Source organism: Vombatus ursinus, unplaced genomic scaffold (assembly GCF_900497805.2).
Source record: "Vombatus ursinus unplaced genomic scaffold, bare-nosed wombat genome assembly UNPS02014807.1, whole genome shotgun sequence".
NCBI classification, from domain to species: domain Eukaryota; kingdom Metazoa; phylum Chordata; class Mammalia; order Diprotodontia; family Vombatidae; genus Vombatus; species Vombatus ursinus.
Genome location: NW_020954585.1, coordinates 36,783,837 through 36,797,156, shown reverse-complemented (window position 1 = coordinate 36,797,156; position 13,320 = coordinate 36,783,837). Strand labels below are relative to the sequence as shown.

The 13,320-nt window shown below is 36.5% G+C and overlaps 1 protein-coding gene across 2 annotated transcripts in view; it reads left to right on the top strand.

Moving 5' to 3' along the window:
* EPB41L4A (erythrocyte membrane protein band 4.1 like 4A) overlaps positions 1–13,320 on the top strand; it is a 178,186-nt gene that overhangs the window by 152,594 nt on the left and 12,272 nt on the right. For both annotated transcript variants that reach the window (XM_027874746.1, XM_027874748.1), the window contains 3 exons: positions 3,351–3,398; positions 3,956–4,033; positions 12,547–12,666. In XM_027874746.1, coding sequence (XP_027730547.1) covers positions 3,351–3,398; positions 3,956–4,033; positions 12,547–12,666 — 246 coding nt within the window. The remainder of the gene's footprint in view (positions 1–3,350; positions 3,399–3,955; positions 4,034–12,546; positions 12,667–13,320) is intronic.

Below are 13,320 nucleotides of genomic sequence, written 5' to 3'. Positions count from 1 at the left end.
GATTTTAAAAGTGAAAAAGTCTAGTCATCTAAAAGGAGCATTACTAGGGAATAGTTCTGAGCTGAATACTGAGACTATATTAATCAGTCACAGAAATAAAAAATAAGGATCTGGAAGAAGGGTAATGGGTCTTCCATTTAGAGTCTGGGAATATGAAATGAGCCAAATAGTTCCCAAAATAGCACATACTTTGAGATTAGAGATTGTTTCATTTTGCTTTGTGTAGGCTGCATAGTTATCTGAGATAAGGAATTAGTAAGGGGTTACAAAATCCTTTCTAGTAGTGTGGCCCAAGAGTGGTATTCAGTTTATCAAGACAAGAAAACTTATGCCTAAGAATAGGATCTTAGCTTCTATGTCCTTTTAAATTATCTTACCAATTAGCATATGTTTTTGTTCAGTCTTAAAGACTCTTCAAGACCCTATTTTTATGGGGTTTTCTTGGCAAAGATACTGGAGTGGTTTCCCATTTCCTCATCAGTGTCCCTATTTTACATTTGAGGAAACTGGGGCAGATAAAGGTTAAATGACTTGCCCGGGGTCACAAGGCTAGTAAATGTCTGAGGCTGGTTTTGAACTCACATGTCCTGACTCCAGGCATAGCACTGTATCCACTACACCACCTAAGTATCCCTAGTACATGTTTAAGACAACCCAATTAAAACTTGATTATAATAACAAGGTGCTAAAAATAAAATAAAAATATCAAATGGCCACAAGCCCAAAAAGAGCTCTTGGAAGCACTTAAAGAGGAATTCAAAAATCAAATAAGAGGGGCAGCTAGGTGGCGCAGTGGATAGAGCACCGGCCCTGGATTCAGGAGGATTTAAGTTCAAATCTGAACTCAGACACGTAACACTTAACTAGCTATGTGACCCTGGGCAAGTCACTTAACCCCATTGCCTAGCCAAAAAACAAACAAACAAATAAACAAAAATCAAATAAGAGAGATCAAGGAAAAATTAGGGGGAAAAACCAAAAACAATTCAAGAAAATTATAAAAAGAGGTCCAAAATCTTAAAGAAGAAAATAACTCCTTGAAAACTAAAATTGGGTAAGTGGAATTGAATGATACTATAAGACACCAAGAAATAATAAAAATAGAAAAATAGAAGAGAATCTGAAACATCTCATTAGAAAAACAACTGATTTGGACAACAGATCAAAGAGAGAAAATATAAGAATTGTTGGACTACCTGAAAGTTATGATCAAAAAAAGAAGCTGGATACAATAATACAAGAAATTATTAAGGAAAACTGCCCTGAAGTTCGAGAACAAGAGAGTAGAAATAGAAAAAATTTACCATCCTGAAAGATATCCCAAGAGGAAAACATAGGAATGTCATAGCCAAGTTTCAAAACTCCCAGATTAAGGAGAAAATATTGCAAGTAACAAGAAAAAAAACAATATAAATACTACAGAAATACAGTCAGGATTTCACAAGACCTAGCAGCTTCTATAATAAAAGACCACAGGTCTCGAAACATTATGTTTTGAAGAGTAAAAGAGCTGGGGTTGCTTCCAAGAATAACTTACCTAGCAATGATAGATATTTAGAGAGAATTGAATAGAAATAGAAAGGAATATACCTTTTTCTTAGCAGTTCATGGTACCTTTATAAAGATTGATCATATATTAGTACATAGCAATTTTATAGTTAAAAGCAGAAGTATCCTTTTCAGATCACAATGTAATAAAAATTAAATTTGGTAAGAGGCCATGAAAACAAAGATTAAAAACTAATTGGAAATTAAACAACCTAATCTTAAAGAATGAACACATTAAAGAAGAAATCATAAAAATAATCAAAAATTTCATTAAGGAGAATGACAATAATGAGACAACATATTAAAACCTATGGTGTATAGCAAAAGCAGTGATCAGAAGAAAATTTATATCTCTAAAGGAACAGGTAGTTTTCAATGAAGAAATTAAAATGATGTGTAGTCATATGAAAAAATATTCCAAATCATTATTGATTAGAGAAATACAAATTAAAACAACCTTGAAATATCATTTTTATACCTACCAGACTGGCTAAAATGATTAAAGGGGAAAGTAACAAATGTTGGAGGGAATGTGGAAAAATTGGGACAATAATTCATTGTTGGTGGAATTGTGAACTGATCCAACCATTTTGGGAGGCAAATTATGCCCAAAGAGTTATTAAACTGATTATACCTTTTGACCCAGCAATACCACTACTAGGTCTATTTCCAAAGATCATTAGGGGAAAAAGAAAAGAACCTACCTATATGTTCTAAAATGTTTATAGCAGCTCTTTTTGTGGTGGCAGAGAACTGGAAATTGTGAGGATGCCCATCAATCGGGAATGGCTGAACAAGTTGTGGCATCTAGTTGTGATGGAATACTACTGTGCTATAAGAAATGAAGAGCTCAGTGATCTTAGAAAAACATGGAAAGACTTGCACAAAATTATGAAGAGCAAAATGAGCAGAACCAAGAGAACATTGTATTTAGTAACAGCAATATTGTGTTTAGAATGATATACATCAAATAAATCATTTTGACTATTATGAATACCCAAATTAACTATAAAGGACATATGAAGAAAGACAGTATCTGCATACAGAGAAAGAACTGATAAATAGAAGTTTGTAGAGAATAGTTTTACATATGCCATCTCAAGGGTGGGAGTGGAAAAAGGGAAGAAAAAAAGGGAAAAAAAGAAATTTATTTAACTTTATTATATATTTAAAAGGAATAGTAAGTTGTATGTAATAGATTGACAGTTTCATATACAATCATCTTTTTTATTCTACTATATTATGGAAATGCTTATTTTATTCCATAAATTATAAATAAATACATGTGAGAAAGAAAAAAATTGCTATATTATTGCTATATATTGATCCAGAACACTGATTCTTTTCCTACTATCAATAAGACTTGCCCTTACTCACTCTTCCTATATAAATTGATTAATTCTGACATTGACAAACAGGATTTGTCATTAATTTGGGTGAATACAAGGGATTTGGGGTCAGCTAGGTTGCAGCCCTCAGGTGCTTACTAGGTATGTGACCCTGAGCAAGTCACTTAAACCTATTTGCCTCAGTTTCCTCAGCTGTAAAATAAGCTAGAGAAGGAAATGGCGAACCACTCCAGTATCTTTCCCAACAAAACTCCAAATGGAATCACAAAGAGTCAGATGTGACTGAAGGGAATAAACAATTTTGGGCTTAATTCTGTGTCACTGTGTGACAGGAGAGATTTGAGACAAGTTCTAAAAAGTCATCTCTTTTGTTAAGGGCAGTTTCTGGTTTGTTTTTTTTCTTCACTGGCTGATCATAATCTACTTTAACTTACTTTTTTATTTCTCCCTCAGGAAAGCACGTAACAGTGGTGAGGACTCAGATCTAAAGCAAAGGAGAAGGTAAAACAGAGGATGGGTAGAGATTGTGTAAACAATTTTTTGGTTTGTGTAGACAAACTATATAATTTTTCATCTTGAGCAGTAATAGTGATACTATTCAAATTAGAACATGTGGGATTAATACCTACATTAAGCCCTTAAAATTTTCTCTTAAAAATGTTCTATTTTCTAAGCTTTTGAAAATGTGCTTAGTTTTTCTCTTCTAGTTTATTAAAGATTCTTCAGTAATTCTATTTTTAATTATCATTTATTCCACAATGTGATTTATAGATTCACTTTATCAAACCTGTTGGATATAGTTATGCCCCTGCTGCTGCAATATGGCAACAAACTCAATCTTCTGTAACTTTGTCTTCTTTCCAGGAATTTTCCAAAGATGCCTAACTTTAATTGAAGAAATATTAACCTAGGGAATAAGAGCTAAAGTCATTAATTCCTTAGTGTTTATATTGTAAAATAGAATGCTTGGAGGCATCATTTAAGGAGGCATCGTTTAAGGTATTTTTTTTTCTTCCTAAACAATACTTATCCTAAGTTTTGGGGTATGTTTTCTGCAGGTCCCGCTCACGGTGTAACACAAGTAGTGGTAGTGAATCTGAAAATTCTAATAGAGAACATCAGAAAAAGAGAAACAGGTAATGTTTGATCACTATAGTTAACTGGAATTCTGAAATCAAGTCCTATGGTTAGAAATTGTACTCCCCGTGTACATTTAAATCCAATATTCCACCCGGTAAAGAGGGGCCTACTATTGTAGTAGAAACAATAAGGATGGCATGCTGATCCACCCACCCACTCAAAACACCCATACCATCATATGTATACTTAGCTCTCTCCTGTGTAGCAACTACTGGAAGCTCAGAAGTGTGCTAGTCAGCTCTCACGTCTGCCAGAATTTGTCTCTGTCTCTACCTACAGTTGCTCCACAGGAATTGATCCAGCCCCAGTGCACACTCAAAATCACCAGCTAGGTGAATGCTAGGGGAACCTGCCTCCACATGCCTTAATTCTTATTCCCCTATCAGAAACCACTTTAAAACTTCCAGAGATCTCTAGCCAGAGGATCAAAGCACTCCCTTATAATTTACTCAAGGCTTCTCACCTGAAAACACACAGTCACAACATCATTTCAATGTCTCGAACCAAACACTTGCTTTCCAACCCTTATATACTCAAACTGCTCAATTGAGGGTGCGGCTTCCTAACTTATTACTTCAATTACCAGTCTCAGGTGACACTCTAAACTATTTTATAAGACCTTTGCTGAAGGTTGGAAGGGTAATCAATTACTATGGACAGCTTTAAGCCCTCTTTGAAATGGTGCACTGTTTCTCCCTCTTCAGTCTAATTCTAGAGAGCAGAGTTATAGTTCCTTCTCAAAGGTTCTTTCCACCTGTAAAAATCTTCCCTATAAAGGGAATACACTGTCATGGTCCATGGATTATCTTTTTCCTTAACTGAATTTTAAAACATTGCTGGAGCTGGATAGTCAACCAAATTTTTGAGGAACCTCCTTCTTCCTAATGACATCCTCTCCTGGTTCCAGCATGTGAGGTTTTTTTTTAGGCCTTAAGTTTCCACTTCAGAAAGTGGTTGAAGTATTGCTTATTCTTTAATACATATCTGATTTTATCAATATGGATTTTCTTTCCATGGATAAAGCTCTCAACTCTTCCATGCTTTAAGTAAATGGTTTCATGATCACTGTGGTCAAAATTATTCATCATTTGGTGGGCAGTGGTGGCCCTCAGATGAAAATCTTTCAGAGGACCTTACTCATATCTGTTTTAATGAGGATCAGTCAGAACCTAAAGTGCCATTGGCAATGGCTTTAAGAGCTTTAGCTAACTTCTGTAACATAAGGGCCCTGAGGCTGTAGTATAGCAGACTATTATAGTGCAAGTCCAGAAAAAAGAAATATACAAACATATACAATACATATATTTACACAAATGTTCACCTGTATGTCCAGACAAAAGGATGTACTTTTAACATATACATACTTTTGTATTTGTCTGGACTCTAACCATCCCTCCACTACAGTTCTTACGTATAAGGCTGAACCTTAGTAGTCCTAACACTGTTCTTTGCTTACCATAATATTTAAAATTCATTCTGTATTCCTTACTCTTTTTGCCATCCATAGTACTTATATTTAAAAATCTCAGTTGGTTGGTGTTTTTAGACAACTCCTGTTTTTCTTCCTCACTTGAATTCTTTCCCTTGGTGAATTTAAAATTTCATTCTGAACCCGTATCTCCTGGGTTTACTTTTTAGTCTGTGAAATCCAACTTATATCCTTCCTCTGCATCCTTTGTAATCGTCTCTCCTCAAATCTAGGGTGCATGTGAGATTATGCCTGGCTTTCTTCTGTATCATAAACTTTATTTTTTTTAATTTAATTTTATTTTTTTTTGGTTAGGCAATGGGGTCAAGTGACTTGTCCAGGGTCACACAGCTAGTAAGTGTTATGTATCTGAGGCCAAATTTGAACCCAGGTCCTCCCAAATCCAGGGCCAGTGCTCTATCCTCTGCACCACCTAGCTGCCCCTTATATCATAAACTTTAAAAGGAAAGTGGGGTTACTTCCTCCTAAGGTTCCCATCATCTCTAATCCAGCTGCCAGAGCACTGTTCTACTGGTGAGAATCAGATCCAGAGTATAATTTTCCCTTTGTTGGTAAAGAATGAAATTATCATTCAAGCAAGTCAAGAAGTTATTAGATGGTCTTGAAATCACTGAGGGGAGCAAGGAAGAAGAGAAACCCCCCACCCCAGGCACACAATGTCCTAGTAATGTTCCTGGAATGGCTGTGGCTCCTAAGAGTGTCTTCATCAGGAACCAAGAACAAATTAGACACAATGAGGAAAAGCCGTTTCGAAACTCTAACAAAGAGCCCAGAAGAAAGCTACATTGCCTAAGTGGAATATTGTTGTTGTTCACTTGTTTTTCAGTCATATCCTACTCTTCAAGATCCATGTGGGGTTTTCTTGGTAAAGATGCTGGAGTGGTTTGCCATTTCCTTTTCATTTATGGATGAGGAAACTGAGTCAAACAGGGTTAAATGACTTATCCAGGGTCACACAGCTAGTGTCTGAGGCCAGATTTAAATTCATGAACGTGAGTCTTGAGGCACTCTATCCACCGCACCTTGCTGCCCCCTAAGTGAAATAAATCAAATTAGGCCAAAGAAGCTCTTAATTTGAGAGCCATGGGAGAAAATATGATACATAGCAGATGGATTGGGATTGATTTAAAGAATTAAACACATATCTGGGTCCGTGTATTTCAGTTAAGGGATTCTAGCAGCAAGTGAAGGCAAGCTTTGGGAGCAACTTGACCAAGGCAAGACCATTGCAAAGGGGGTTAACCTCCTTTTGCTCTGGTTTGATGTCAAGTATAAATAGATACCTTTTGGAGTAATAGCCACATGGTGTCAAAGCCAGGCTCAGAATCAATCTCATGGGAAAACTTCCTGTTCAGAGAGTAACTAGCACAGTAGGCAAACAAAGTTAAGAGGATGCAGCCATTATTTTTTAATGGCCACCTTTCTCACCTTTCTCTTCTTTCCCAGTCATTTAAATCCACCAGTGTTTTCCAGAAGATAAGCCTCAGAGCAGTTCTTGGCATTTTTCTTGAAAGGTGACAATCTTAAACTTTTCTTTTGGCTTATCATTTTGATAGCTACCAAAAATAAAGATTGTCTATTATCCCAACTTGGGTGGAAAAAAAAAATCACTAGTTCTATATTCCTTAATTAAATCCTAACTGAAACTTTCAGTGTCTACAGGCATTTTCTCATCTTGTCAGGTAAAACTTGACAAACTTCCAATTCCTTTAGGTGACAGCTCTAATTTACCTAGACAATTATGTTCTAATCTTTTGCACCAGTCATATGGAGGGAAAGGGGAAACATTCTCTTTGAAAACATTCTCTTCCTGATTTAAATGAGGTTCTTCATTTCCAAGCTGGTAAGAATAGGAGGGTACAAAATTTTCAAAACTGCAAACCACTTGCCTTGTTTGAAAGATAAAACTTCAATAATCTTGCTTCAGCAGTTCTGTTTTAAGAATTAAGCATTTTCTGTTACTCTTCAGAGAGAGAACAATGATAGGACTGTGTTTATGTGAGAAGTTAAATGGAACTGTTAACCCCAAGAACCCGCTACAATATTTCATCCTTTATTTAAAAAGAAAAATTTCCTCTCATCTGTCTTAATTTTCCCAACTTGGCCAGAATTGGAACATTTCTATCCTTTACCTGGGCATGAACTCTTCCTCTATTCATAGTTGTAAAAGATATTTTCTTTCTTCATCTTCTAATTGTTCAGGGAGGACTAGCACTTCTGGTGTGAGGGCTTGCCAGGCTTTTTTCAGGGATGCTCCATCTACAATTGGTGTCCACCTTTACCCAACTCTCACCTGTGGCTCCAAGAAGCTGTAGTACAGAGTGGCCACACCCCAGTAAACCATCTTGGTAGACAGCCGAAACCAGGCTGAGGGTAACCAAACAGCCTCAAACCTGTAGGTGATTTAGGGGGATATCTACCCCAAGCATGTGAAGTCTTTTCCCAGGTGGATTGGGCAGGTGAGAACAATTTGTTCCTCCAGTGGACATGAAGGCCACCAGAGCAGACTTTATGGAGTGCTTAGAGTTTGGTCAGGCATCACAGACTGCATCCTGGGCCATCACCAGTCGTCTTGACTTTTGTCCTGCTACTGGACTTTAATGACTCAGGAGGAAAGTGAGGCTGAGGACTTTGTGCCTCTTTGACTGAACGATTTGGTAAAAGGGCCATATTTGAGGACCTAGAGGGTAACATGTGGCCTCCAGGCTCCAGGTTCCCCACCCCTGAACTAGACCCATTTCAAGGTTATTGTGAGAGATAGTTTGAGATCTTGGTTTAAACCTAATTTCTAGCAGACTTTTCAAATCTTCCTAACAGTTATTGTTAACTAGTGAGTCCGTACCCCAGTAGTTTTGGTCTTTGGGTTTAATCAAATACTATGTAACCATGTTCATTTACTTCTGTATGTTGTGTATTTAATCTGTTTCATTGATTGACTTTTCTGTTTTTTAACCAGTACCAAGTAGTTTTGGTGGTACTGCTAGGCCTCCTTACTTCCAGCTTATTTCATTATTTCCCTTGAGAATCTTGTGCTGTTGTTTTTTCAGATGAATTTTGTTTTTTTCTTCTAACTCTCTAAAGTAATGCGTTAGTAGCTTGATTAGTATGGCATTGAACCTGTAAATTAATTTAGATAGTATTTTCATTATATTTGACCTAGTTCAATCTTAAGCAACTAATACCTCTCCATTTATTTAGGGCTGTCTTTGTTTCTGAAAAAATAGTTCCTGTATGTGTCTTGGTTGGTGGACTCCTAAATATATTAGTCAATCAATAAACATTTATTAAACACTTACTATGGGCCAGGCACTATGTTAAACACTGGAGGGTAGAAAGGTAAAAGACAATCCTTGCTCTCAAGGAGTTCACAATGTAATGGGGGAGACAACATACAAACAAGCTATATGCAGGATAAATTTGAAAGAGTCAACAAATGGAAGGCACTATAATTAAAAGTCTTCTTGTAGAAGGTAGGATTTTATTCGAAACTTATAGGAAGCCAGGAGATGTAAATGAGGAGAAAGAGCAATCCAGATATGAGGGACAGTCGGTGAAAATGCCTGGAATCAGGAGATGTAGCATTTTATATGAGGAACAGCAAGAAGGCCAGTATCACTGGATCACAGGGTACATGGGGGTCCAGGGACGGGGATTAGGTATAAGATTGGAAAGTTGTGGAGGAGCAGGCAAGGAAGAGCTTTGAATGCCAAAAGAATTTAGTGGAGTGCCATCTTTTTCTATTGTGGGGGAATAATAATAGATGTACTTAGTTTATAGATGAATTGCTCTTCAAATGCTTTATAGTTCCCTTGGAGTGTTAATTTATGGCTTTAAAAAGATTTGCACTAAGAAACTCTTACAATGTTTGTTGGGTACTTCTCAGAGATTGACAAGAACTGAAATAGCCCTGGGCTGTGTTTAGAAAAAGAGCTATCTGCATCCCCCAGCTGTTAGACACTGCTTACTGGCTTAAATTCTGAAAATGGCCATAGCTGCTCAGCAAAGAACTTATGGTACAATGTGGGGAAAAAGCAGCCTAAGAGATGATTATCAGCAGGACTTCGGGGAAGGACCTGGAGGCAACTTTGTCGATTGGGAGATGGGTATTCCAGCTGGGACTTAACCTGAGGAACACTAAGTAGTCTGAGCTCCTTAAATTCCCTTTCCCACAAATGGTATGGGATTGTGTGAGAGTATACTCTCCCTGGGTAAGGGATTTTTTTTTTTTACCTTTTCCCAGGAATTCTGCTTAAAAGCTTTTGCTTTGAGTTAATGTAGCCTCTTGTTTAATCTGGTCAAAGAAGCTCGTGAGCTGTGGGTTTGAAGTAATGCTGACCTAGCACAAGTCAAGTCAGCAAGCATTTATTAAGTGCCTGCTATGTCCCAGGCACTTTGCTAAGTGATAGGAAGGACAAAACAGTCCCTTCTGGGCTCACAGTCCAATAAGGGAGACAACATGCAAACAACTATCTACAAACAAGATACAGACATATAGATATAGATACACATATACACATGTATATACACATATATTAAATTGAATATAATCTTTGAGGGAAGGCCCTAGGTTCAGTGGGAATTGCGAAAGGCTTCTTGCAAAAAGTGGTTTTTTATCAGAGACTTGAAGAAAGCCAGGAGGTAGAGATGAAGAGGGAGAGAATTCCAGGTATGGAGGATAGTGAAAATGCCAGTGAAAATGCACAGAATCAAGAAATGAACTATTGCATGATCATACATTAAAACAGGGGTCCACATTTGTTAGGGTCTGGGATACCTACATATAAGAGATCAAAACATACAGATAAACGGGCATTTGCTGACATATACATAAGAGGCCTTGTAGAACCTGAAAATATATAGAAAAGAAAAAAAATCAATCACAGCTATTGTGAAATGAAAATAAGTTATTTTTAACACAAGTTTTTGCTAGGACATATCTTTGCTTGCAAAAATTCTTTTCTGTTCTTTAAGCATCCTTCAGGAGCTATATCTGAAGAGCATTTTAAAAACAGGTTAAGACAAAAATTGAGAGCTGGGTGTGGTGTCACATGTCTGTAATCCACATTTATTTAGATATCAATATGGTTAGTCCCTAGGAGCGAGTAGGGGCATCAGGTTGCCTAAGGATGGGCAAACCAGCCCAGGTTAGAAATGGAGCATATCAAAGTTCCTGTGCCAATCTATAGTTGGATCAGGCTCATGGGTAGCCCTTGCATTTCTAGCCTAGATGAGATAAGGAGACCCAATCTTCAAAAAAAAAAAATAGTTGAAAATACAAGGAAATTTACATAATGCCAATAAATAATAAGTCTTTTTAGTATGTAAGGGCAAAGGAATATCTGAAGGAGACAGTGACATCTATAAAAGAAAATAAGAATGATTTATTGGCAGTAGCGATGGGGGTAGTTATTTAAAATAAATGAATGAAGGATCACATAATCAGAGATAGCGTAGTTTTTTTTTTGTTTGTTTTTTAGTATAACTCCCCCTAACCTGACAACCTCAGAAGAAGGAAATATGTACCACATATAGTAATCAAAGATGAATAAAATAAAAGTCTTATAAAATAACATCATAGAGCTAAAATACTTAAAGCTCCCACTTGGCCTGGCCTACCTCACAGGCTTATATGTCAAGATCTAGTTTTGGTGATTCCCTAACCCATACTCCCACAAGTCTTTGACTTGGTCTGAACCTCCTACAGCTGGCAAGAAGTGGAAAATTATGGTCCTGCCCAGACACACCAAGGCAAGGAGTGTCCTAGGGGACAGAATGGAAGACTGGCTAGGCACAGAGAACTGGGCTTCTATGCCTAAGGTAAAAGGGACTAGAAACCTGACTGTAGTCCATTTATTCTGGGCATTGTCCCAGCCTGCACACATATCACCGTACCAGAGGAAGCTGACACAGTTTGAGAGAAAAGATAGAAATTACAGCACTAGAAGGAAGAGGAACCCAAACAATGAGGAATGAAGCCAGAGACAATGGAATGGGAATATTTGAAAAAGTATGAAAGACCAAAAAATCCAATTGAGAATTAGTGGGTATAATCCTAGCTCCCAAGTAGATAAATCAATAGTGACACTCAAATACAGAAATCAAAATGAGGAAGAACTTTTTAAAAGTCCAAAGCAATAATAATTTTATGATAAAGGAATGTGAAACAAAAACACTCAATGAAAAAGAAAATCTATATATTCTCTAGAGATCATGGAATAGCAGCAAAAACTCCATAATGGTTCAAAAGTATAATAAAACTTTCATAGGAAGGTATCAGGATGGAAATGATGTCAGAAATCAAAGGTCTCGAAGCAGTTATGGTCCCTTCGGCAGTTTACTTAACTTTTTTATATTTCTCCTATCTCCTATCATATTTGTCCCCTATCTTACACAAATTTCATCATGTTTAAATGAAATTTTGCAAGCTTGAAGAAGGAAGTCATAGAGTATTTTTATATATGAAGCTACTGTGCTTCCTATTTCATTTTCATCTTAGTGCATTTCTCTAGATCTTGTGAAAAACACTTGTCTTTGGTTCAAAGAATACTTGAATTTAAGGTTTAAATTTCAGAAATTGAACTTTTTAAAAAAAAAGTTTCTATATACCTACATATACACCCATAGTCATATACTTTTTTGCCTTAGAAAACTGGCAACAGATACTACTCTAAGAATACCATGTATATGTATACATATAGACATTACATATACCTCAAAGTTTTATTAATTACTTTTCTTTTTTGTACATGAGCCATTGGCTCACATCTTCCCCTTAGAACTCTTCCTTTTAAAAAGAAAAATAGTTAAGTAAAACTAGTCAACAACATATGTATCTGATCCATATATTTGAATATACATACATATATTTACATCTATTTACATCTATTTTCCTGGTGAGTACATTCTAAGATGACAAGTACTGAAATTTCCTCCTTATGCCACAACTTTTAAAAGCAGGAATTTAAAAATAAGATGCCAGACCCCACAGATGTTAACTTCAGATGAATCTTTTTCTTCCAGGTTAAGGCAGGAGAATGGCATGATTGACTCAGTGCCTCAGTGGGAAGCGGCATTGAGGAATCAAAAGGAAAAAAATGAAGCCAACCGCAATAATCGGCGATCCCGACACAGATCACGCTCGTATGTGAAATATTCTAACGCTTCATGTTAAAAAACAAAAACTGAAAAAGTATATTACATGTCAAACCAATCAGGCTGGTCTATTTCTCTTGCATATTTACAGCTTTCATAATTAATCAATTCAAACTGATTTATTCCACTGTTTTTCTACTTTTATATATTTAGTTGCCTTGGTTTCTGATAGTCACTATAAAACAAACTATCCTCAAAATGAGAGAAAAACAGGCAGATGCCCAGCTCAAAAAAAAAAAAAGTGGAAATGGAAAGATCCCAAGATTTATAATCAGAAGACCTGTGTTCAAATTCTGGATCTTTATGTACTACTTGTATAATTTAGGGCGAGTCACTTGACCTCTCTGGGTCTCAGTTTCCTCATCTGTTGAATGGAGAGTTGGAAAGGAGAGTTGGACTAGATGATGCCTGAGATTCTTTTTAACACAGATCTTATGATCCTTTGGTCTTGAAAGGCTATTGAAGTACTTGCTAAACCATACAGTGTGTCACCAAGATTTTTAATATGTTGTTCCAGATTGAACCAAATGCAAATCTAGTCAAATCAAATTGACATTGACTAAAATAACTTAAATTAATTCTAGTAAGCAGGAGTTGATAAATAACAGTCAGTCAATCCTTTGCTGATCATGGTATTGCTAG